The following is a 25,657-nucleotide window of genomic DNA, read 5'->3' as shown; positions in this document are numbered from 1 at the left end:
CTCTCCCACGACCTTACCTAACACCTTCCCATCTAAATCCTCATCTACCTTCAGCCTACTATTGACTGTATTTAAGATCATGTAATGACTACTTTATAATAACACTCTGTAAGCCACATTGAGCCTGCAAAAAGGTGGGAAAATGTGGGGTACAAATGCGATAAATAATAATAATAATGTCTTCTGTATGTAGATCACTACTGGAGCATACCACGCTATTCAATATGCACTATTACACTTATCTTTGTTGAGTAGTGCTCGTTGGATGCTACTCTCTGCTCTCTGCTGTGCAGTCCTTCACTTGCTGCCCTGAGCCGACGATGGCCAGCGTTTCGCTGCTTCTTCAGGGTCTCAGGCTGCAACTACAGGAAAAAACAAATAGACAGATAGTCTAAGTCCAGCGCAACAGTCATGCACAGAATGATAAAAAATAACAAAAAATAAAGAGACAAAAAACTCAAAACACAGTACACGGGACACCCGCACAGCTCTCCATGGCAGCGTACTACATCTGAAAACCATCCCATTTTGTGGATTTTTTGATTGTTTTGGATATTGTCGCCCTTATAGATGGCCAGCCCCGTTCGATTATGCCCCTCTTAGTAAATAGGGCTCATAATGTTATTTAATAGAATTTCTTCAAACTGTTGTAATTCAAGAAGGGAGGACATCAAAGGGACCATGTCACAGGATTTCTTACAAGCACAGTTGTTCCAAGTCTAGATTTTATCAGAGCTTTCAATCATTTGCCACTTCCAACTTCACCTCACCAAATTTTATTTATTTGAATTTTTTTTTTGCTCATACCTTTTTCAGTGGTAGCTCAAGGTGAGTTACATTCAGGTACACTGGGTATTTCCCTGTCCCTGGAGGGCTCACAATCTAATTTTGTACCTGAGGCAATGGAGGATTACGTGACTTGCCCAGGATTACAAGGAGCAGCAGTGGGATGTGGATCTGGCACCTCTGGATGGCAAGACCAATGTGCTAACCACTAGGCCACTCCTCCACAAAAGATCAAACAAAACAGACACTTTGCTGAATTTTTGTATCTTTTGAATAAAATTTGGCTGCTATTATACTGCATTGAGGAGGTGAAGTTGGTAGTGACAAATGGACTTGGAATAGCTGGTCCCTACGATATATGAAGTCCTCCATTCTTGAATTACAACAGTTCAAAGAAGTTCTATTTATATGAGAGTTTATTTCTTTTTGGTTTTCCTTCTACTTATATGCACATTTGTGTGTGTGTGTGTGTTTGTACTGTTTGTTTTTGGAATGAGTTTCTGAATCCTTTTTTGTCTGTTTTTATAACCAATATCCAGCAGCCCACAGCTAAGAATGTTAATATTTGACACATAGCCTTGGCCCCACTGAACCTTTGGCTATATTTTAAAATGTGAATAATTGGACCCCTGTGTACATAGATTTGAACAATAAGGAATTTAGGAGTCTATAAAAAAGAAGGAAGATTCAGAGAGACATCTTGATGGTTCAGGAGGTCTTAGTTCAGTTCCCTGTTTTTGGGCCTGGCGAGGGTTGAAGAGGCTGCCAAGGTGGCATTGACCAGCTCCTCCAATTGTTCTTCTTAGCACCAACTTACCAACAACAAACCCACCTGCTGGCCAGGAGTACAAAGGGAATCCCAATTTATGGCTTTGGCATGAAGCTTAGTCATTGAGGGGTCCTTTTACTAAGCTGTGGTAAAAAGTGTGGGTGTGTATTTTTGGCGCACGCTGGGCCATTTTTTTTTACCGCAACAGGGAAAAAGGGCTTTTTAAAAATGGGCAGTAAATGACAATGTGCTAAAATTAAAAGTAGCGTGCTGCTATTTTCCACATAAGCACTTACCGCCACTCATTGACCTAGCGATAAGGGCTCACACACTACTCATGCGGTAATCAGGCAGGTGTAAGTCAATGAGGCAATGCTGCCATTTACCGTCCCCTGTGGTTGAAAATAGAAAAATATTTTCTTCTGTGAGAAACAGCGCACACTAACTTTGAAATTACCACCTGGTGCCCATGCTACCCCAGGGGTAGTGTCAATTCGGGGTATGCCACCTATGCATTAGCCTTCCTGCTGCTTAGTAAAAGGACCCCTAAAATAGCTGGGCTATAGAGGGAGGGGTTATGGACACAAGAGAAACTCCAACATAAAAACTGATTTCAAAATCCCCCACAAAGAAGGAGGAATCCTTTGGATACCCAATTGCACGCACAGCACTTTAACTTTTGTTTGGGGGGGAGGGAAGAGGTTGAGATGCAAAAATTCGTTTAGTGCTGCTCCATGTAGGAGGTGCTAATTGTATCCTCTGAAATTTTATGCACTTGGCTTGAAATTACTTTGTTCATGAATTCTGGGGCTGCTTGAGAAATCAAGAGTGTTTGGTAAGGGTACAGGAGGATGTGAAACTGGAGCAGAAAATGGTGCAGAAAAAGAAACCTGTAAATTCGGTGACGCACACAAAGAGGCATTACAGGTTTTCCAAAGGTAAATGACAGCACTGAAAAGAAGCAGACAACATGATATTCTGAAGGTCTTTGCCTCCTTTAGCTGGTTAATTGTTTTCCCCTTTATTCTGAGACTGTGAATGCCTGCTGGGAGCTGATGAAACAGCTACATAACTCACTCCTCAGACACGTTTTCATTCATAACCTAATTCATTTGCTGCCTCATCCATTACTGGAAGGAGTCACCAGTGCTGGGGAAATCAGCCCAATTGAATTAGTCCATCTGCCAAGTACCCTGTCCTCCTCCCGCGCCTGGGTCATCAGAATAAGTATGCCATCAGAATAAGTATGCCCTTCCTTTGCAGACCGTCCAATGAATTTTTCTTCTGGTAAACTCAATGACTCATGGCTGTCCAGACATGCTAGAAGCCCAAGCTGATGACTAATGATGAGATTGGATCTTGATGGAGGGTTCCGGGTGTCGTGTACCACACCAAAAAGAACCAGCCGTCCACAACCTCAGCAGCTTCTCTGTCATGGTCATAATAAATCCATCAATACATGGAGGCGTATTTTAAAGCACTTAGACTATGGAACTTTGTAAGTCTAAGTGCTTTGAAAATGAGCCTCTAAAGCCTCATTGCTGCAAGACTCTGAGCTGATTCAGGGGCCCTTTTACTAAGCTGCATAAGCGCCTACGTGCGCCAATTCCGAGATACCGCCCGGCTACTTTGTGGCCCTTGTGGTAATTTCATTTTTGGCGCGCATCCACTACGTGCGTCCAAATAATATTTTTTATTTTCTGGCGTGCGTCAGATATGCGCGCCAAGTGGCATTTGATGCGCGTAGGTCATTACCGCCCGGTTACCGCATGAGTCTTTACCACTAGGGCAATGGCTGGTGGTAAGGTCTCAGACCCAAAATGGACGCACGGCAATTTTCATTTTGCCGCGTGTCCATTTTCACTAAAAATTTTAAAAAGGCCTTTTTTTACAGGCGTGCTGAAAAATGATTCTGCGCGCGCCCAAAACCCAATCCTACAGTACCGCAGGCCATTTTTTAGCGCTTCTTAGTAAAAGGACCCCTCAGCGTTCTTTAGTCTGATAATCCCAGATACCTCCCTGATCAGGTTTTCCAAGACAAGGTGGTAGGTGACAATTAGGAATGTCTTTTGATGAACATTCTGAAAAAATAATATAGTTCTGATGATGTTTACACCCTAGCACAAACTCCTTGTTACTGTGTGCTAGGCCACTCACAGCAACCAGACTTATTTTGAACCACCTGTGATCCCTGTGCAATGTCAGTGGCTTTTATCTTTCTCTCCCTCATTACTATTTCTGGGTGAGGAGCCTTCTAGAGAGAAAGAGCAGGGAAAAGTTAGGATTCATAGAGAGACCTTTCGTGCATCATATACAGACTGCTGACCTTCACAAGTAACTGTAAAATGATCCATCCATTACTGGCCTTTGATTGATTGATCTGGAAAAGACAGATGGAACCTTAAAATAAGCAATGTGAAGAAATACAGAAGTGAACCAGAGATCTGAAAGTTGTTTATTTGAGGTAAGAACTGAGTCAACAGAAAAACAGATGAGTCTTACTAAAGCCAGAGCTTTTCCATCCCAGGAGGGAAAGCTGAGGAAGCTGTTGTTTGGACAGTGAATTAAAATTAGAGCTTGCACATAATGGTGGATTAGTTTTCCATGGAGGGAGGAGGAGGGAATACTCTCTGCTTCTCTAAACCTTTTCATTGCGCGGACTGTCTGTATCTCAGTGGCCCAAGCACTTAGATTGGGCTGAAAAGACAACCTTTATAAACTTATGGGAGAGAAGCAAAAACAACAGGTGAAAGGGTGCACGTCACCTGTCTCAGTGATGAACTGGCAAACGCAGATAGCCTGAAAACTGCAACCTTTCGGCTTGTGGAAGATTGGCTGGTGAGATGTGGCATCCCAATCAGGTGAACAGACTTAAAGCCCATAATCTCTATATATAATAATTGGTCAATCTGCGTCCCTGGATGGCTGGCTGGGTTCGTAACCGTATGCTAATGAGCTTATGTCAGCTCGCCTCCAGCGTTCCCTTCCATCTCAGTGTCCCGCCCTCGCGGAAAGACGAAATGATGTCAGAGGAGGGCGGGACACTGAAAGGGAAAGCAAGGGAAGACTGGAGGCGACGTGAGCCGAGCAGAGCCTGTGGCTGCTGCGACCTTAGGTATGGAGGGGAGGGCAGGGGAGAATCGCTGGACAGGGAGAGGAGGGCAGGGGAGAATCGCGCAACACGGAGGGGAGGGCAGGGGAGAATCGCTCGACATGGAGGGGGCCAGGGGAGAGAGACGAGAAAACGCTTAGATGACAGCCTTCCTAGGACCCGTTTCATTTGTTCCGAAATGGGCTTTTTTGCTTGTTATAGTCATAAAAGACAGCACTTCAAAATCAAAAGCAGTTACCTGTACAAAAGAATTTTTTGAAAATCAATTTGAAAGCAAAATTGACCGTGGTTTTGTTATTTGTAAATTCAAGGCCCCTTTTACTAAGCCGAGTAGCCGCCTATGTGCACCAAATTTGTGTTACCACCCAGTTACCGCATAGCCCTTGTGGTAATTTCAATTTTGGCGTGTGTCTGCTACGCACGTCTGAAAAATATTTTTTATTTTCTGGCGCGTGTAGTGGACGTGCGCCAAGTGGCATCTGATGCGCGTAGGTCATTACCGCCCAAATTCTTTACTGCTAGGTCTATGGCTGGCGGTTGGGTCTCAGACCCAAAATGGATGCATGGCAATTTTGATTTTGCTGCACGACCATTTTGGGGGGAAAAAGGCCTTTTTTACAGGCGCGCTGAAAAATGATTCTGCGCACGGCCAAAACCCGCGCCTACACTACCACAGGCCATTTTTTCAGTGCACCTTTGTAAAAGGACCCCTCAGGAAAGGAGATGCCCTTTGGAATTTTGCACTGGAAAGCAGAGATGTGGTCATTATTCCTGACGGGTGTGGGTACCCTTGGGGATAACTGCATGACGTTAGTCCATGATACATAGCAGCCTACTCTAACCCCAAACTGCTTTGGATTGCATTTACAATTTACAATCATCCCGAGCCACTCTGGTTTAATAAGCCTCCTTCCCTTTCCTGCCTCCACAGGATGATAAAAAAAACAGATTGTGTTTGGAGTTTGCAATCTTATTTATTTCTTTAAAAAATTTGTAGCCTGCTGAACTACCATCCTGAGTGGGGAACAATTTACACTCACAATCATGGGTACACATTTCAGTCTTAGGTTGGAATTCTTCTGCACCATAACTAATTCAAGTCATTCATCCCCTTTACAGCAGTTTCTTTCTGTGAAAATATAATTAAATAGAAGATAAAAGCTTACAGATGTGTGTGACTTGTGTGGTTAAAGAGATAGCTATCATTGAAAATGAATAAACTTTATTTCTAAATCAGCCGCTGTCTCACAGCTGACAAATTAGTTCCTAAGGAGAGTATAAGAAAAAGAGAAATTTGCTGAATCTGTAGTACCCAGAACAAATGCCTTTCCTTATGGTTTTTTTTTCTTCAAACTATTGTTCAAAAATTAAACTTTCAGTCTTTTCTTTTTCAGACTATAAATTAGAGCCTGGACAATAACAGTAGATGTGACACAACATACAACATCATCATCATGGCCGTTCTAAGGGGGGGGGGGGGGGTGGAGTTTCTTCCATTTCTACTGCTTTTCTGTTGTGTTATTACCTCTAAGGAAATTTATTACCAGAAGGAAGAAAAACATGGCTAGTATTTAGGATCAAAACAACAGCTGGGTTGTATCTTTCCACTATCATGAAAGCAACAGAAAAACAGAGGATTCATAAGATATTCTCCAGATGCAAAACGGGGCTACAGAAACTGATCCTACCCAGGTTGACTATACAAACAGATAACTGCTTTATACTCTATATTCGACAGCTCCCAGGTCTTTGTCTCAGGTCTAGCTCTTGCACCGTCTGGAGCAACAGTAGAGATCGGAAACTTGCAATGCAATTGTCAGTTTAAAGTGTTGTTTTGACACATTATGCCGAGGATGGAAGCTTTTTCAGTGACTGGTCCACTGTTATGGAATAAGATATCAGAATATTTGCGACTCTGTGGGGGAATTGCACAATTTAAGAAGTATCTGAAAACACATCTTTCATTGCAAGCATTTCCCGGTGAATAATTGATGGATATGTCTAGATTCACTCACATGTCTCCAAAAAATTGGTGTTGAAAAAAATTGATACTAAACAGTATTCTGTAAAGGGTACGAAGATTTACACCAACTGAAAGCAGGTGTAAATCCTGGCACACAAATTAGGAGCAGATCCCCCTAATTCTATTACACTGTGTGCATTTTAAGGGACCACCCCTGACCCGCCCATGTTCCTCCCACACAATGGTATGCACACAGTAAATTAGAATTTACATGCACAACTCCCTAAGTGTATTCTGTAATGCACTGCGCCTAAATTTTAATGTGTGCAGGAAAAAAGGGGCATAATTATGAGTGGGAAAATGGGCATTTCATGGGCATTCCAAAATTTACACATAGAATATGGCCCTCTGTGCCTAAATCTAAGTGCTGGGATTTACGCCACATTTTCTTTGGTGTAAATGGAGGTTTGTAGTTTTAGGCGCTAGGATATCAACTAAGCGTAATCTAATACCATGCCTAAAGTTAAGTGCCACTTATAGAATACACTAAGGTGGAAATGTTTTTCAAATGGTTTTTCAGGCGCCATATATAGAATCTCGTCCCATATGTGGAATTCCCTAGTATGTGGGATTTTTTTGTTTGTTTTTGTTGCTGTTGTTTTTTTTTTTGTTTTGTTTTTGCTTTGATCCATCTAGGTTATAGGCGGACTATAAATGAGTAAAATAAATACTCCAGGCTTATGATTTCCATTTAATCCTTTCCTTTGTAATCTTCCAGTTTAGTGCATACCATTGTGTGGAGAATTTTCTATATGAAAGGTAATCATGCCTAAGTGATAGGACTTAATAGGTAAAATAAAATTATTCTTCACCTAAATAAGCTAACATTTTATTATAAGAGCAAAAATTTATGTTTTAAAAAGCAAATTATAGCATGTATTTTTGCAGAAATTTAGATATTTGCAACATTTGCGTGATGTTCTGGTGATTATCCTTGTTCAAGAAGTACTGTGGGAGATTCTGCTGAGGGGATGCAAACTTCACTGGAGAGAATTTTACCTGCTGAAAAATTACATTCAAACTTGGGAAAAGGTAGACTTGTGGTTAATTAGGTAATCTTTATGTCTTTAATTTACTCTGCTTATTTAGCAAAGGCAGTTTAGGGAATAGTTTAGCATTTAGAATCTATGTTAGAGTTTCTTAAGATAGCTGTTTCAGAGTGTGGTTTACCATTTAAAGTTCTTGTTTTAGAATTTATCAGTGTAAGGCTTAATTAATAACTCACAAAAGCTAGGATGCAAGCAGTACTCCAGTAGCGAGATGGGGGCGATCCAGTCTTGCATCGAGTGTCACATGTTTATCTCCCAGTTGGCAAGAGATCATATGTGTGTACTTGCTGCAAAGAACTCCTAACACTTGGGAATTAAGCCCAATCCCTGGAAGTTAGCGTGGCAGACTTGGAAGGGCTGAGACAGGCAGAGAAGTATATAGAAAAGGCCTACAGGGACACAATAGAGAAGTCCCACCTCTAGTCTGGAAACCTTCGTACTGTAGCGGAGGAGGATTCTGTGCCGAAATCCAAACATATTCTATAAGAACATGTGTAACTTTATTGCCTTAACAGTGCTTAACAAACAATTATAAGTACTAATTGGGAATAATTAGAATGAGCACGTATAACTCACAAATTGCATTCTGTAATTCACTGCACCTAAATTCTAGCACTCACATCCAAAAAGGGCGTGGCTATGGACAGGGCAATGGGTGTGTCATGGACATTCCGAGAAACTACGTGCATAGTTATAGAATATAACTTGGCGTAAATGGCCGTGACTAAATTTGGCTGCATGGAGTGGCGCTCAGCGTATTCTACATACCACGCAAAAATTTAAGCCTAGTCTATAAAAATTAGGCATTCTTTAGAGAATACACCTAGGCATAATTTTATTCCATGTGGTTTTTTTCAGGGGGAATTTTATAAATTGCACTCAAAAATGGGTGGCGGAAAAGATCAGTGCCAATCACCATAAATACCAGATAACGAAATTTATACCAGATCTGAACAAAACCGAACTCTCTACACTTGAATGCTTATATACTTTGTCACTTATGAACTTTAATGCAATACCACTTTGTATTTCTCATTCCAGATATGGTGATCATCATTACAGCATAATGTAAGCCACATTGAGCCTGCAAATAGGTGGGGAAAATGTGGGATACAAATGCAACAAATAATAATAATAATAATTCTATAAAGAGTGCACCCCTTTTATGGAATAGCATTTGGTGCTGGTTCCCATGCCTAACTCTGAGCACCAGACTTACGCCTGCTGAGACCTGATATAAATCACAGCGCCCAAGTCGGGCATGGAGGCCCAATATTCTACAACACTGAGCATAACTTGTTGGAATGCCCATGACCTACCCATGCCCCTCCTGTGGCCACACCCCCTTTGGGGATTTAGGCGCCCAGTGTTAGAAACTAGTGTGCAGCCAATGCAGTCACAAATCCTAATGGGTGCTTATTAACATCGACAATTGGTGGTTAGCATCAAATTATTGATGGTTTTAACAGATTGTTAGCGAATTAAGTTGCTCACACATCTCAGAAATGTGCACAAATTTGGGCACTAGCTTGGTGGGTGGCTGGTTGGATTGCTTGGCCACTTGCCTGTCTGCTATGAAGGTGGAAGACCTCACATATCACCTAGCTAAGATTTTAGACAGTGCAGGGAGGAAAATGGCTGACTCAGTATATGTGGGTAGCAACGACATAGGAAAATGTGGTAGGGAGGTTCAGGAAGACAAATTTAGGCTTTTAGGTGGAAAGTTGAAATCCAGAACCTCCAGAGTACCAGAGTAGCATTTACAGAAGCAGGGCTGCTGAGAGACTGAACCAGGCCCGGAGCAGGATCATCACTGCTGGGCCTCCCCCCCCCCCCCCAAGACCACTGCTGCTACCCCCCGGATCACCACATAGCCAGACTACAAAAATTGGGGGGCTTGAGCTCAAAGGGTGTGTGTGGGGGGGGGGAGGCACATTTTGCCCCACCTCCATGCCCCCGCCACAACTCCACATACCTTGACTGGTGGGGGTCCCCAAGCCTCGCCAGCAGAAGCCTTTCTCCAGCATTGTTCTCCGCCACATTGCTGCCCTGCAGCTACCTTTCCCCTCACGTCACACATTTCCAAACTGACCAGATGACCATTGGAGGGATAAAGGCATGACCCCCCTCCCTTAATCCCCCAGTGGTCATTGGCCCCTTCCTACCTCCTAAGAGGTGAAAGTGAGAGTACATATCAAGCTCTATGACAGCTGCAGATATAATGGCCATTCCTCTTAGATCAGCAAGTAGGTCCCTAGCCTAGTGGTTGGTGCAGTGGACTGTAGAGAATGGGACCCAGGCCCATATCCCACTCTAAATTGTGGTACACTTGTGGTGGAAAGTCTGAACATCCCAAAAACCACAAAATACCTACTGAACCCAACTATAAGTGATACCTGCAGGCATAAGACTCTTGTAGTGGTGTACAGCTGGGTACAGTACATTGTTTGCTATTCCCGAAGGGATCACCATACAATATAAGGGGGATATGATGTGATGTGTACCTGGGACCTTTTATGTGAAGTTCACTGCAGTTCCCCCTAGACTGCCTCACTGCTCTGCCGGGATGTCTGTGTGGCTAGTCTAGTAAGACTGCTGGTCCCCAGACATCCCAATGGGTTGTTTTTATGTGTTTTCCCTTGGATAATTTTTGTTTGAATATGGCCCTTAAAGAAAGATGCACTGAGCACAAAAACATCTAAAATAAGGTGATTTTCAAACCAAAAAGATAGACATTTTTCTGGTTCAAATATGATCATGTTTGGCACTGGATTTTTGGATGTTTTTTGCAAAACGTCCAAAATCAGATTTGGATGTCATATCGAAAATGCCCCTCTAAATGAATTTTTTACTTTGGTCTTTACCAAGATGGATGAGGGCGCTACCTGTGCCAGAAATGGCATTTAAGAATGATAATATGGAAGAACTGAAAGATATATTAGTGAACCTGGAAGACGTAATATGCCAAATTGACAAGTTATAGAGCAGCAAATCACCTGGATCAGATGGTATACATCCTAGAGTGCTGAAAGAGCTCAAAAATGAAATTGCAGGTCTACTATTGGTAATCTGTAACCTATCATTAAAATCATTCACAGCACCTGAAGATTGGAAGGTGGCCAACATAACACCAATTTTTAAAAAGGGTCCAGGAGTAATCCAGAAACCTACAAACTGGTAAGCCTAATGTTAGTGCTGGGTAAAATGGTAGAAACTATTATAAGGAACAAAATTATGGAACACATAGACCATAGTTTAAAGAAGAGATTTTCAACCACTTTTATCTCACGGCACACTTTCATGACGCTAAAATTGTCAAGGCACATCCTCACACATAGTCCAGCATTTTACCTTCTTCTCCCCCCCCCCAACTCCCACACCAACACTTGGTCCAGGAGTTTACCTTCTCCCCCCCCCCCTCCCCACAAATTGGCCAGCATTTACCTTCTCTTTCCCTCACCCTCATAAATAGTCCAGAATTTACCTTCTCTTTTCCTCACCCTCACAAGTAGTCCAGCATTTATCTTCTCTTCCTCCCCCACCTCTACAAATAGTCCAGCATCTCTCTCTCCTGTCCTCTCTCCACCTGGTGACCAGGCATCTCCCCTTGTCTCTCTTGGTCCCCCCCCACCCATGTACCTTTTAAAAATGTTCCTGTCTCAAGCAGTCAGTGGCAGCGAGCAACAATTCATTCAACCTGTTCATGCCAACCCCAGATCCTTCTCTCTGATGCTTCCCACCTATGCGGAAGCATGAAGTTATGTCAGAAGGCTCTGGGGTTGGTGCAAGGAGGCTATCTTAATTGCTGCTTACAGCTGCCAACTACCAGACACAGGAAAACTTACTCCATTCTGGCAAAAATTAAGCTGGCCCAACTCTCACAACACACCTGGGGAGCAGCTATGGCAAACTGGTTGAAAAAACGGTTTAAAAGAATAGAGTCAAGATGGATTCAGCCAAGGGAAGTTTTGCCTCACCAATCTGTTACATTTTTTGAATGCCTGAATAAACATGTGGATAAAAGTGAGCCAGTTAATGTAGTGTATCTAGATTTTCAGAAAGCTTTTAATAAAGTTCCTCATGAGAAGCTCCTGTGAAAAATAAAATGTCTAGGATAGGAGGTAATGTTCTTTTGTGGAATGGAAACTAGTTAAAAGACAAAAACAGAGAATAGGGTTAAATGGTCAATTCTCTCAATGGGGTAAGGTGAATAGTGGAGTGCCACAGGGATCTGTACTTGGACTGATGCTTTTTTTAATTTCAATTTTACAAAATCAGTGCAATAAACACATTCACAGTCAATTACAGCCCACATCAAGGAAGGGGAAGAAGCATTAAACAAGAAAAAAATCAAGACATATGTCACCAGAGCCTCCGAGAGATTGGGCTGGGCCCGGGGCAAGGCCGCCCCCGGGGCCCCGCCCCTGCTGCCCGCACTGCCCCGCCCCTAAGGTCGCCGTCGTCATTCCCCCCTCCACCCCCCGAGGTCACTACCACTCCCCCCCGAGATCGCCGCAGCCACTGCTTCCCCCTCCACCCCCGAGGTCGCCGCCACCACTCCCCCTCTCCATCCACCACCGGGCCGGGCCCCCTGCATTGAAATCGCAGCCTCACCTCCGTGAAAGCAGCGCTGCAAGCAGCAGAACGCCTCCCTTCGGTCCTCCTTACCTCCTTGTGTCCCGCCCTCGTGGAAGTTACATCAGATGAGGGCCACAGGGAGGGACACAGGGAGGGAAAGAGGGCCAAAGGGAGGCGTTCTGCTGCCTGCAGCGCTGCTTTCACGGAGGTGAGACTGTGATTTCAATGCAGGGGGCAGACGGTCGACGATGAAGGGTGGGTGGGACTGCGGTGCCGGGCCCCCCTTGGAGGCCCGGGCCCGGGGAATTTTGTCCCCCCTGCCCCCCCTCTCAGCGGCTATGTATGTCACAATATAACCTGGTCCAGACAAAGACGATCTAACGTTTCTCCTTCAAGATCATATTGTTTGGCTTCCTTATCTATTAACAGTCTTTCTAGCTGATCTGGTTCAAAGAGAACTTGGGGCCCCTTGTAACAAGGGTGTTGGTGTTTGGATTTGCTGCACACTGAGGCCTCCTTGTACAGTAGTGGGTAAAAGGCTTAAAAAAAAAAGAATAAAAAAGGAAATGGCTGCACGGTAAGTTAAACTCTAGCCATGTGGCCATTTCCTGGTGGAGCCCTTACCCCCACCTATTTAGGAGGCAATAAGGGTTCTCATGCTAACCTGGCAGTAACCGGGCAGTGCACAGCCCCCGGCACTAAAAATATAAAAATATTTTTCAAGTGCTGGAAATGGTGGGCAGTGGAGGCAGCTCACAAAAGCCCCCTTTTATTAAGCTGCGGCAAAAGGGGGCCTGCATTGGCGTATGTTTTACACGCATGCTCCCCTTTTACCACAGCTTGTTAAAAGGGGCCCGGCAGTACTTCCTAAATAGCGAATGGTAAGCCCGCATTGGGTTTACTGCCGCTTAGGAAAAGGAGCCCAAATAACCTGGAAGTTGGAACCCGATTTGCGCTACTGCTGGCAGCTGCCTGGGCAGAAGGAGATGACGGAGAAGGGTCAGAGAAGTAGGGGCTCTTGGCAATGGCTTTCATTGCTGCTTAAAGATGCTGGGATCAGCAAGGAGCATAGGGAGACACTTTGGGGAAAGGAGACCACAGGAAGGGGTTGGTGCTGCAGGATTAAAGGGCCCAGAGAGAAGCTCCAGTAAGCAAATTGTACAAGTAATTTTGGCACAAAAATAAGCTGCATTGAGCAGCATTGCCAGGCAACGCTGCTGAGGGGAGGGGGGGGGGGGGGTTCAGGCAGCTCTTCTTTCACTGCTGTGTAAGCAGGGTTCATGTAGGGAGAGCCATTGCAGTAGTTAGAGAGAATTTGTGAGAGGTGGGATGGTTCTGAGAGAGTTGGTAGAAAATCTTTAAAAGCAAAAAGCTAATAGATTGTGCTGACAGAGAAGTCAATGTTAAAGACAATTGCCAAAAAACTGGCTGGTGTTAAGAGGAGGAGTGGGAGGAAGACAGGTTTATATTTGAGAAGGGTCTGCCGGGTGGTGGAAAAGTTTTAAAGGAGACTGATCTTAGTGGGAAAACAGTGGGTGGGAGAAGAGGGAAGTTGCTGGGGGTGAGAAAGTTAATTCAAAGAAAATTCCAGTGGATGTAGGTGACCAGTTGCTGACTGGAGAAGTGGACCAGAGACACTGAAGGAACATTAATTAGCCTGGGATAAAAATGTGTAATAAGGAATAACGATGGTTCATGACATCGAACTTAGAAAAATTAGCCAAGCTGGTGGGCAAAAATGAAGCATAAACATTGAAGTGACAGTATTCAGAAGATTGTCCAATTTGAAATAACTCCAGAAAGTTAGATAAGAAGGTGGTTATTTGAAAAAAGTCGTCTATTTGTTGAAGGATAAACAAGAGCTTATCTGCAGCCTTTTTATTTATAAAGAACATAGGGCCAGATTCTATAAAAGGCACCTAAAAAATCAGCACGGAAAACATTTCTACCTAAGCCTATTCTGTAAGTGATGCCTAGATTTAACCACGGTATATAGAATATGTTTAGTTGATATCCCAGTGCCTCCATTTACACCAAAGAAAATGTGTAAATCCTGGCACGTAGATTTAGGTGCAGAGGGCCATATTCTATAACTACGCACGTAAATTTCAGAATGCCCACAAAACACCCATTTTCCCACCCATAACCACGCCCTTTGCCTGCATGCGTTAGAAGTTAGGCGCAGTGCGTTACAGAATAGGCTTAGGGAGTTGTGGTAAGTATTGCTGTCTAAACATTTTAATATATTATTTCTCAATTAGAAGATTTTTTTAAATCTGACATTATCAAACTCTGAATAATATTTTTTTTTATCCTTAGCTTTTAATCATTAGGTCAGTAGTTCCCAAACCTGGTCCTGGAGGCACCCCAGCCAGTCAGATTTTCAGGATAACCACAATGAATATTCATGAGAGAGATTTGCATGCACTGCTTCCAATGCATGCAAATCTCTCTCATGAATATTCATTGTGGATATCCTAAAACCTGACTGGCTGGTTTGGGAACCATTGCATTAGGTGATACAGCTGGAATACACCTCTTGGGTACGTGAGTCCTATTTCACATTCTTACATTTATGAGTATTCTTTTTTCAGTAGTTACTATGATTTCATATTGTTTTTATATGTTTTGTGGCTTCAGTCTTTGGTTTATGCTTTTATTTATTTATTAAATTGTTCTATGAGTTCTTATGATTTAAACTAACATGTACTTCTTTTGTATCTATTAACAGTTTTTATTAGCCCGATGTAGCCCTTTATAGGGTGAAACATGGCTGTGTCGGTTATAGGGTGAAACATGGCTGTGTCGGGCTTTTAAGTATTATTAATGCTTTTATGTGGTGAATAAAGTTGGATCTTTACTATCATCAATCTGCTGTTTTCCTGCCTATTTTGGATTTTGCAGACCGTCTGCCCACTTGTTTTCATAGACTTCAATTGCTACAAAATACAGCAGCTTGTTTGGTTTTTAGATCAAATAAGTTTGACCATATATCACATTTACTGGCAACCCTTCGTTGGCTTCTATTTAAAACTTGTATCTTATTCAAATCTTTTTGTATTATTTTAAAGATTTGACATGGTTTAACATTTAGTCACATTATTTACCTATCTAGGTCAAAATCCAATTGAACAATGGACCAACTAGAATTAGGTTTCCCTTTATTTAAAGGAGTTCACTTTAAGAAATTAAAGGGCCCTTTTACTAAGGCACGTAGGCATCCAATGTGCGCCAAATTGGAACTAGCACCTGGCTACCATGTGCCCTGGGCTGTAATTCCATTTTTGATGCACACCCAAAACACGCAGTCGAAAATATTTTCTATTTTCTACCACATGGCGCTTACCTGGTGGTAATCAGCAGTTTACGTGCACTGGCTGCTTCCCGCCCAGTTAGCACATGAGACCTTACTGCTAGGTCAATGGGTGGTGGTAAGGTCTCAGGCCAAAAATGAACCTGTGCTGGTTTAAATTTTGTCACATGTCCATTTTTGGCCACAAAAAATACCTTTTTTTACAAGTGCGCTGAAAAGTTGACCTGTGTGCATCCAAAACACGTGCCTTAGTAAAAGGGGCTCCAATTAGAGGGATCTTTTTCATATCAAGTAGTCTTTTTCTGGAATAATTGACCATTAGGTATAATACAGGATTCTTATTTCTCATTTGGCAAATGTTTAAAGACTTGTTTGGTAAATATCCGACTTATAGTTAGTTAACTGAATCATTTATTATGTGTTGGCTGATGCTATTACTTATTGCACTATTTTATATATCAAAAACAAAAAAGAACTGTAAATGTTTCCACCAATAAAGCACAGCTTCAACCCAAAACCATGTGGACACCAAATTAACCTATCCAAATGTTCTCAGTTACAGTATTAATCTCTTCACTCACATATCATAGAGAACAACTCTGGAAAAGAAGAGAATTTTGTGGAAAAAAACATTTTTAATGTGGTGTTGTTAAAGAGCTATCATTGAGGGAGAAAAATATCTAGAGGAAAACTAGAAATTAACATGTTAATGTTTTCTTATCTGTAAGTTTCACTAAAAGTGAATTTTAATAACTGTATTTTTTCCAAATATGAGTTCATGTAAGATTATTTTTCATTTTTCAATTTTAATTGTGTTGGTTTTCTTTATTTTTAACTTAGCTCTCTTTTCTCTCCCTATACCCAGGAGAGAAGACAGGCTAAGTTTAAAGTCTTGTATACTTTAGCATCTAGTAGGGGAGAGGATCTAAAATAAATTACTCCCTGAAACTGTTATATATCTAGAGAGGTCTTCAAATGTCATCTCGGCAAAACCCCCTTATCCCAGGAACCACCCAGTGCAGATGAGATCTAAGAGGCCCTTAGGATAATTTACAGCAGATCAATTCTAGAACAAAGTCAGTTGAAAAGCTTGCTGTACTTTGGAGTCAAGGGGGTATCAGTGCATTATTCATCTGGACCCTTTTCACTGGTCTCCATCCAGCTGGTGCCTTTAAGAACCAGTCCTAGTAGATCAGGTGCTTTTCACCTCCCACCTCCTGGTGCTCGTCAGCCTGTCAGCCTGACGTCAGGAGCTGTCCACAGGCCTTGGTGCTGAAACAAAATGGCTGGCTGCTGGTGAGTAGGGAGACAGCGTGAGGAGCCACCGGCCAACAGCATGCAATTTTCCAGCAAGCACACACCCTTCCATTAACGCCTAAGGGATCAGAAATAACCGCTGGACTAGACGAGAACCAATACCATGTCCTTGCTATGTGTTGGAGGTAAGAAAAACTCTGGCGGCTTTATTCTTTTCGCTGGCATTGGGGAATTTTTTTCCCTGAGATTTTCTCCAGACTGGTTTTTTGTTAATCAGACTGAAATTTGAAGTGACCCGGTGGTTGCAATTTAACAGTGTCTGGGTTTCAGTCTGTCTAATTCGTTCTTTTTTTGTGTTCTTACAGTATGTCCCTAAAAGGCTGAGAGTGTAGGGCTCGATTGCAGATGAAGTGAATTCATGTGTTGAGGAAGTGCCGCTGTTGCTCCTTAATGCTTTAACAGAGTAGATGATAGAAGTGATCTCGTAGCCCATTCCCTTTCAGTCTTTTCTTCATTTAAACATACGTCTGAGAATATCGGTTGTGCTTTAATGTACAGGATGAAATGTTGACTTATTTCTGGTATATGTTATCCCTTCCTCCCTGTGCTGGCGACGGATTCTGGATGCAGGGACCGGGCTGTGATTGCTCCAATCACTGGGGATATGGATGCCTGCTAAATCTTTTAGGTACAAAAGAAGGAATTCATGTTTCATTTTGTTGCTGAGTCTGTTCTATTTAGATGCCAAGATCGGGATTGAAATCCTGGAGATTCCCTTTGTCCATTTCTCTTTCTGGGTTCTTCAGCATGTGAATTCCCCTCCCTTGCTTTTTATAGCTTACCCTCCTGTACCTTATGCCCCTCTGGGTGATAACTTGATTTTGAAGATCATGTATTTTTCCTGAAACAGATATTGACAGACTTGAATAATGACATTTCTGGTTAATCTGTAGTGAAGGGTCAATAGCATTTTCTGACCAGGAGCATGTACACTTTTTTTAGATCTCTTAATTTGTCACATTCCTCTCCTTTATTAAAAAAAAAGCCTAGGAACAAACGTCATTGTTTTATTACGGAGTTGCTACGGCCGAATTAATTTGGAAGGTGCAGTTTGTTTCGGTTTTATAATGAGGTGGTGTATCTACAAATGTTTTAAGAACGTACATGTGGAAGGTATGCTTTTAAATTTAAGGCAGTTTTTGCCTGTCTCTTTTTGAGTGACGTGCCTGAGATGGGGGAGCAGAGGTGGAGGTGGGCGGTGAGCTGCACCCCGGTCTTCCTCTTCCTTGTATACAGCAAAGGGTTAAAAGACTCGCCGAAGCCGCTGGTCTGGTATATAGCTTAATATTTCCATCCTCTTTCTTCGCCCCCTCCCCTCCCGCGGGCTTTGGAACCTGCTTCGTCTATTCTTGATCGAAGCTCTGTTTCTTTCCTGTCCTGCAGCTCTGTGTGGTGAAGCTCTCCGAGCCTTCATTCACAAAACCCACATGGATCAGCACTCTCACTTCACTTTTCATATGCAAATGAAAACGGTTGGAATATTAAGCAGAGGCTCTTTAATGAGAGTTATCTCTTTTTACTAAAACAAACAATTCTTTGAATGACTAGATTGTCGCTGACCGGACTTTCACAAGCAGGTCTTTTGGAAATGAAGCAGTAGAGCCCCTGATTTAATATAGAGGAGAAGTGGTTTTCTGAGCTGGTACAGGATGAAAACAGAGCTGCTTTTGACGGATTCAACAGTGCGCAGTTCCCCGGTGGGGCCACTGATCTGCCGTCTGGGTTTCCCACGTCAAATAAACCCTGGCAGATGAATGGATAGTAGCTTGCGTGAGGGTTTCAACTGTATTTATAGTAAGATATTTGTACAATTTTATATCACATGGAATATTAAAAATGATGTTGAATGTAAGGAGAGAGAGAGAGATGGGGATTTATATATTAATGATCAGGCTACAGAGGGTTAATTCAGCTGGGTAAAGCCATGGTTCCAGTGGATGTGATGAGCTTTGGGCTGCAAGTTTATGAATGAGTTCGCTACACTGGCGTCTTTAAAAAAAAAAAAAAAAATTCTCTCTGGTTTGGTAATGCAGTTCGATTTTGGCAGATGATAACAGGAACAGGGTATTTGTACTAGAGCACGGGATATTCAGTAAGGAAATCTAATGTGTTTAGTCTCGATCCTGTTTCTAGTGATTTGCTACTATTATATCAGACGTTTGTATGTTACAGTGCAGCAAGAATGGTAAAGGTACTGTTATGTTTCAAAATAGAAATATTACTAGCTGATAATACTTATTTGTAAGGGTTTATCAAAATTCCATTTTTGTGTCAAGCGTTCTCTTACAAATGGTTCCCTAAACAGAAAAGGCTGTATTTTTTTTCCAAGCATCTGTAAAAACTGAAGCGTGAAACCAAATGCTTCACCAGTACACCTTTCTATTTGTAGTATCTGTGCCGGATGAAGGGAGGGGGAGGGGTAATTTGCATTTCCCTCTGAGTCTGTAATTATTTTACACATTCCTTTTTTTTTGTTTTGTTATGTTTTCCCCAACGCCCCTGAAATTATTTTTGCAGGTCCCCCTGTTTGTATTAACAGACATAATAATGGGTGCCTATCTTATTTTTATTATGACAGAAATAAGATAGAGGTTCAGATGAGATAGAAATAAGATGTTCAGGTAAAATGAACATATCACTTTGTATATTACTTGCCTCAGGTAGAGCTCTTAATTACCATGGTGCAATGAGATTAGTTTAATTAGCTGTGGGTTGGAAGAAATTCCAGACAATAATAAGCTCAGTTCAAGTCAAGGAATTCCCCTCCTTACCTTTTTTGAGCCAGTAGCAAAAAGGGACCATTTACTAAACTATGCTAAGCAGTTAATATGGGTTTTAGCAAATGACAGCACTATTGGCTGCTATCACAGCCAGTGTGGTAAAAATGTACACTACAGTCAGTGTGTGCTGCCAAATGTGCAGGTAGCATCAGTGCATCTAACACTCACCTCGAGTGGTATTAGAGGCATTCCACACTAATTACATTTGGCATTAACACCTGGTAGGGAAGTTGTTTGTGCAGTAACTGCAGGGGGGAAAAGAGGTGATGATGCCCCTAAACAAGATGGAGTCGGTTCAGAGGGCAGCTACTAAAATGGCCAGTAGTCTTCGTCATGAAGCATATAGAGACAGACTTAAGGATCTCAATATGTACTGTATACATTGGAAGAATGGTGGGAGAGGGAAGATATGATAGAGACATTTAAATACTTATGTGGCATATATGCACTGGAGGCAAGTCTCTTTAGATTGAAAGACAGTATTGGAGACTGGGGGAAAGATGGCCGACAGAGTGGAGGCTTGTTAACATTGCTTCTTTAGCATTTAGAATTTGGAATGGCTTTCTGTGGGAATGGCGATGATGAAACACAAGGGCAAGGTGCAGAGGTTTCCATCTGCAGACTCACCTGTGCCAAACCTGGTACAACAGACGCTGATGGGCTTTGTGACTTTGTTTACTGTATCGACCCAAGAACAGCAGCTGGGCAATGAAGATCCCTTTCCGGCAGCATTAGACACCACGCTGAGTCCAGGATTGTCGAAGATTCTTCCCAGACCCGGTAGTGCCCAATACAGCACTGGTATGATTTTTTAATCTGTGGATGAATAAATCATCAACAATCTCAGGATTCAGTCTAGCTCTCTTGTCTTCCACAGTCCTTCCTGCAATAGAAGATGTCTTCTCAGAAGATGTGCTGGTAGCAGGAATGCACAGGATCCCCCATGCAAATTTTGCCAGTTGTGGCCACCACTTTTGCTTGTTTTTCCAAAAAATCTAAATATCATTGTCTGCATCATTCAAACATAAATAACAGTCCAGTTCATCAACTGGCTTAAAAGTAGAGAATGACATGGATACAAAGTTTGTCCCTGACTCCACGAGCTCTGTCCACATCCTCGCTCTGTCCCTGTCCCCGCGGTTACCACGGTTCCCCGTCCCTGTGTCATTTTCTAATGTGAAGAGATATGAGGCCATGTGAGGACTCACTGTGAGGCCTCATTTGCCTGAGAAGCAGGGCAGAAAAATGGGGCAAAATGTGAAACACACAGTTACTGAATAGTAAGGCTGGTCCTGATCCCTGGAAAATTGTCCTAGGCCCTGACAGTCCTGTGATCTGGAAGAGCTGCAGAAAGTGCAGCTCACACTCCATTAACTGTCTCAGTCCAGGTAATTATTTCTCAGGCAGCATTGAGAGAAAGCAACAGTTCTAAATCTTCCTACTATAGTTTTTTCTTCCTTTCTTTCCTCCCCCACTCCACAGCCCAGAAATTCATTAGCCATGTTTGGCATTTAGCCAGCTTCATGTTCTGTTCGATGGATTTTGTTTCAGATGCTGCACATGGTTCCTTTAGAGGGCCTTAACCATCTCATTTTCTCTCTCATTTTCCTGTATTGATTTTTCTTCTTAAAGGTTTTTCCTCCTTGAGTAGTTTAATTGCAGTTGTCTCTACCTCTCCCCCTGCCCTGCCCCTTTTTCTGTTGTTTATTTAGACACAAGAGCAGAACCAGGAAAAAAATCTATCACTAGTTCATCTGATAGGAAAAGGAAGGGGCTTACCACGTCTTAGGGAATATTGGCACCTTCACTCAATACCCAAGTTCGGTTGTGAAAGCTTGTTTCCTTTGGGGTGTGTGGACACTAACCAGCTCATTTTTGAAAGAGATTGCCGGCGATCTTCTGCCACAAACTGGGAGATTGCCAGCGATCTCCTGATCCCGGCCAAATTGGTATTATTGAAAGCCGATTTTGGCCGGCCCCAACTGCTTTTTCGTTGCGGCGCCGGCCAACCTTCAAGGGGGCGTGTTGGTAGGGTAGCGAAGGCGGGATGGGGGACGGGGTGGAGGCGTGGTTACGAGATGGCCGGCTTCACCTTATAATGGAAAAAAAATGGCCGGCTCAAACGAACATTTCGCCGGCTGGACTTGGTCCATTTATTTTTAGGACCAAGTCTCAAAAAAGTGCCCCAATTAACCAGATGACCACCGGAGGGAAGCGGGGATCACCTCCCCTTACTCCCCCAGTGGTCACCAACCCCCTCCCAGCCAAAAAAAAATTAAAAAACATTTTTGTGCCAACCTGTATGCCAGCCTGAAATGTCATAGCCAGCTCCCTGACAGCAGTATGCAGGTCCCTGGAGCAGTATTTAGTGGGTGCAGTGCACTTCAGGCAAGTGGACCCAGGTCCATCTCCCCCTACCTGTTACATTTGTGGTGATAAATATTGAGCCCTCTGAAACCCCCCAAAACCCACTGTACCCACATGTAGGTGCCCCCTTCACTCCTTAGGGCTATGGTAGTGGTGTAGAGTTGTGGGGAGTGGGTTTTGGGGGGGATTTGGGGGGGCTCAGCACACAAGGTAAGGGAGCTATACTCCTGGCACCTATTTTTGGTGTTTAAAAAAATATTTAGAAGTGCCCCCTAGGGTGCCCGGTTGGTGTCCTGGCATGTCAGGGGGACCAGTGCACTAGAAATGCTGGCTCCTCCCACGACCAAATGCCTTGCATTTCGCTGGGTTTGAGATGGCTGGGCCCGGTTTCCATTATGGCTGAAAAACGAAGCCGGCCATGTCATGTAAACCTGGCGATCCTGCTCTAAACCCAGTGAGCGATTTGGCCGGCGCCAAGCATATTTTGAAAATACGCTTGGCTCCGCCCCCTTGCGGAGCCGGCCCTGAAGATGGCCAGCCATCGATTTGGCCGGCGCCGTTCAATTATGCCCCTCTAAGTCAGCCTCAGCATCTCCTGAGAGGCTGGTTGGCTCTGCTCTCCAGGCTTAGAAGCTGTGTGGTGATGAATTGTTCATATGCTCTGGCTATTTCTCATGAATCAACTTCAAGAACTCAAAGCAAATTTTTGATTGGGTTCCGAGTGGATCTAACATTATTAAGTAATAATTTTTCACATCATTTGGTCCTGGGGAACTGAGGAACTGAGTTTGATTCCCGGCACAGGCAGCTCCTCGTGACTCTGGGCAAGTCACTTAACCCTCCATTGCCCCATGTAAGCCACATTGAGCCTGCCATGAGTGGGAAAGCACGGGGTACAAATGTAACAAAAAAAAAAAAAAATCACATATTTCTTTATAGCAATATTCAATCTTGAGTAAAACATGAGTATATGTTCAGTTTGAATAATTTTATTTTGACCCAGCAGTTTCTTCCTGCTTCTTTAGGCTGACACGTTGATAAGAACCAGTCTGGCACCATGAGCTTTCATTTCCAACTACCTGATAGATTTTCCCCCTAGTTTTTGTATCACCACAACATATCTAGACTTATCAACACTGCAATGGTCCTGGACAAGGGACGCACCAAGACCTCTTCTGGAACTCTGCAATCACAGGATCCAAAATCTTCTAAGAACCCTGCAATCATGGGCCTGGAATCATTCTTACAACTCTGTAATTATATGACTTGATTCCGTCTGAAAACCCTGCAAACATTAGCCCAGAATCCTTCCTGAATACTGAAATCACAGGCCATGACTTCTTCCTAGAACTCTGGAATCATGGGCCTTGAATCCTTCTTAGAACCCTGAAAGTATGGGCCGTAAATCATTCTAGAACTCTAAACATGGACCCAGAATCCTTTTTTGAATTTTGCAATTATGTGCTCTAAATCCTTCCAGTAACTCAGCAATCAAGAGCCCTAAATCCTTACTAGAACTCTTCAATTGTGGGATCTGAATCCTTCCTAGAACTCTGCAGTCACAAGCCCTGGATCATTCTTAGAACACTGTAATCATGTGACCTGAATTCTTCTTAGAACCCTGCAATCATGGGATCTGAATGTGGCCACCTGCAATTAACCTTGATCACTGACTATAGCTCCCTACTCACCCAGGGGCTGTAAATGCTTCCTTCACATCATCTCCAGCTCTAGCCAACCCAGACAACAGATGACTGAGTTAAAAATCAGACCTGTGACTTTCTACTGCCACTAAAACCCTGAGTCTACTCAGTACATAAGCATTAATATAGGGATCAAGGTCTGTCCCACTATTTCTGTCTCCTGTGTGTCCTGTCTCACCCCTTTCTGAATCCCTCTATTGCTTTACTGCATATGTGTTCCCATGTTCATTGGCCACCTTTCATGTTTTTTTCATTCTTTTTTTTTTTCTGAATTATGATTATTTCTTTATTTCACTTCATTCCAAAGAAGCTTCAACAGCTTGGCTCATGTGAATTCTAAATAGCTTCTGAAATTGTTCAAAATAGCATGCCAACTTGGTTCTCTTCTGAAGCCGACGCTGCTTAAAGAAACACCGATGTACTTGACAAGAAGAGCACAAATCATCCCAGGGTTAGAGCAAGCCACCTTTTCCCAGCATTATATTAACCTCTAAATTTTATATATGGCGTCTTAAGTTGGCATCTTAAGTTATACGCACTAATTTGGCCACATGGCCAAATTGTGCACACAACTTAATTGATCAACAAGCCAATCAACACCAATAGTTGGTACTTAACAATGAATTAGCAGCACTAATTAGCTTTAGAATTTACGCGCACAACTTTCTAGCTGTCTTCTACAACACAGTGCATGTAAATTCTAATGGAGTGGAGGGGTGACCTAGTGGTTAGAGCACCATCCTGATATTCTGAAACTCTAATGAAGTGGAGGAGTGACCTAGTGGGTTAGAGCAGGGGCATAGCCAGACTTTGGCAGGAGGGGGGTCCAGAGCCCGAGGTGAGGGGGCACATTTTAGCCCCCCTGGTGCCATTTTTAAACACCCCTCCCCCGCCATTTTTGACCTCCCCGTTTAGCTCAGCACATTGTGATTGGCTCAGGGACTTCCAGATCTCTCAGCTGAGTGAAGCACTGCCAAAAAAGACGTTTTTATTATTGCGGGGGGGAATGACAGCCAAAATGGACATTTTTTTTTTATGGGCATCTTCAACTGCACTGTCCTCTGGATCGAGCCGCATCGGAGGGGGTGAGCGGTGCGGCGTCTTGACGGGGGGATGATGGCCAAAATAGACATCTTTTTTAAAGTGGAGTGCTATTTTTAAAAAAACTTTTATAGCAGTTTTTCAATCCTGCGCAGCCCCAACGAGAGGTACAGACCTCTCGTTAGATTTTCCAGTGTTAAGGCAATCGGAAAAGGTTAGTGCATCTCATTACATTAGGGTTTCTACACAATTTGCTCATCTGCATTCCGTTTTTGTTAGCTGCTACCGTCGTCAGAAAAAAGTCTTTAGTGCATGCCAGGGTTTACTACTTGTTCGTTAATGGCTTGTTAAGTTTAGTGCATCTGGCCCTGAGATGGGCATCCTTAGTTTCCATTATCGCTGAATATCAGAAACGACCAAGTCTAAGAACGACCATCTCTAGGGACGACCTAAATGTCAAGATTTGGGCATCCCCGACCGCATTATCGAAACGAAAGATGGACGCCCATCTTGTTTCGATAATACGGATTTCCCTGCCCCTTCGCTGGAACGTCCTGCAATGACGTCCTCAGGAAAACTTGGACACCGCTTTTGATTATGCCTTTCCTGGAGGCCTAAAATTTGGCATCTGATTCCTAAAAATTCAGGAAAGCAAAAAATAAAGGAAAAAATGTAAAAAAAAATATATAGAAATGAAATTAAGAAATAGCAAAATAAATGAAAGCCAAACAAAATAACATGCAAATTAATAAAAATAACAAAGGAAAAAGCGAAAAAACTTTTAGAAATGTAAGAAATATTTTTTCCCTGGTGCTTATG

General features: G+C 42.9%; 1 protein-coding gene across 1 annotated transcript in view; it reads left to right on the top strand.

Moving 5' to 3' along the window:
- Positions 1-20,299: 20,299 nt before the first annotated feature.
- Positions 20,300-25,657, top strand: part of LOC115480934 (protein unc-13 homolog A-like) — a 195,716-nt gene continuing 190,358 nt past the window's right edge. The window contains 1 exon segment of the mRNA XM_030219919.1: positions 20,300-20,528. Coding sequence (XP_030075779.1) covers positions 20,300-20,528 — 229 coding nt within the window.

Source organism: Microcaecilia unicolor, chromosome 11 (genome assembly GCF_901765095.1).
Source record: "Microcaecilia unicolor chromosome 11, aMicUni1.1, whole genome shotgun sequence".
NCBI lineage: Eukaryota > Metazoa > Chordata > Amphibia > Gymnophiona > Siphonopidae > Microcaecilia > Microcaecilia unicolor.
The sequence above is the reverse complement of the archived record's forward strand: the minus strand, read 5'-3'. Positions and strand labels throughout refer to the sequence as shown.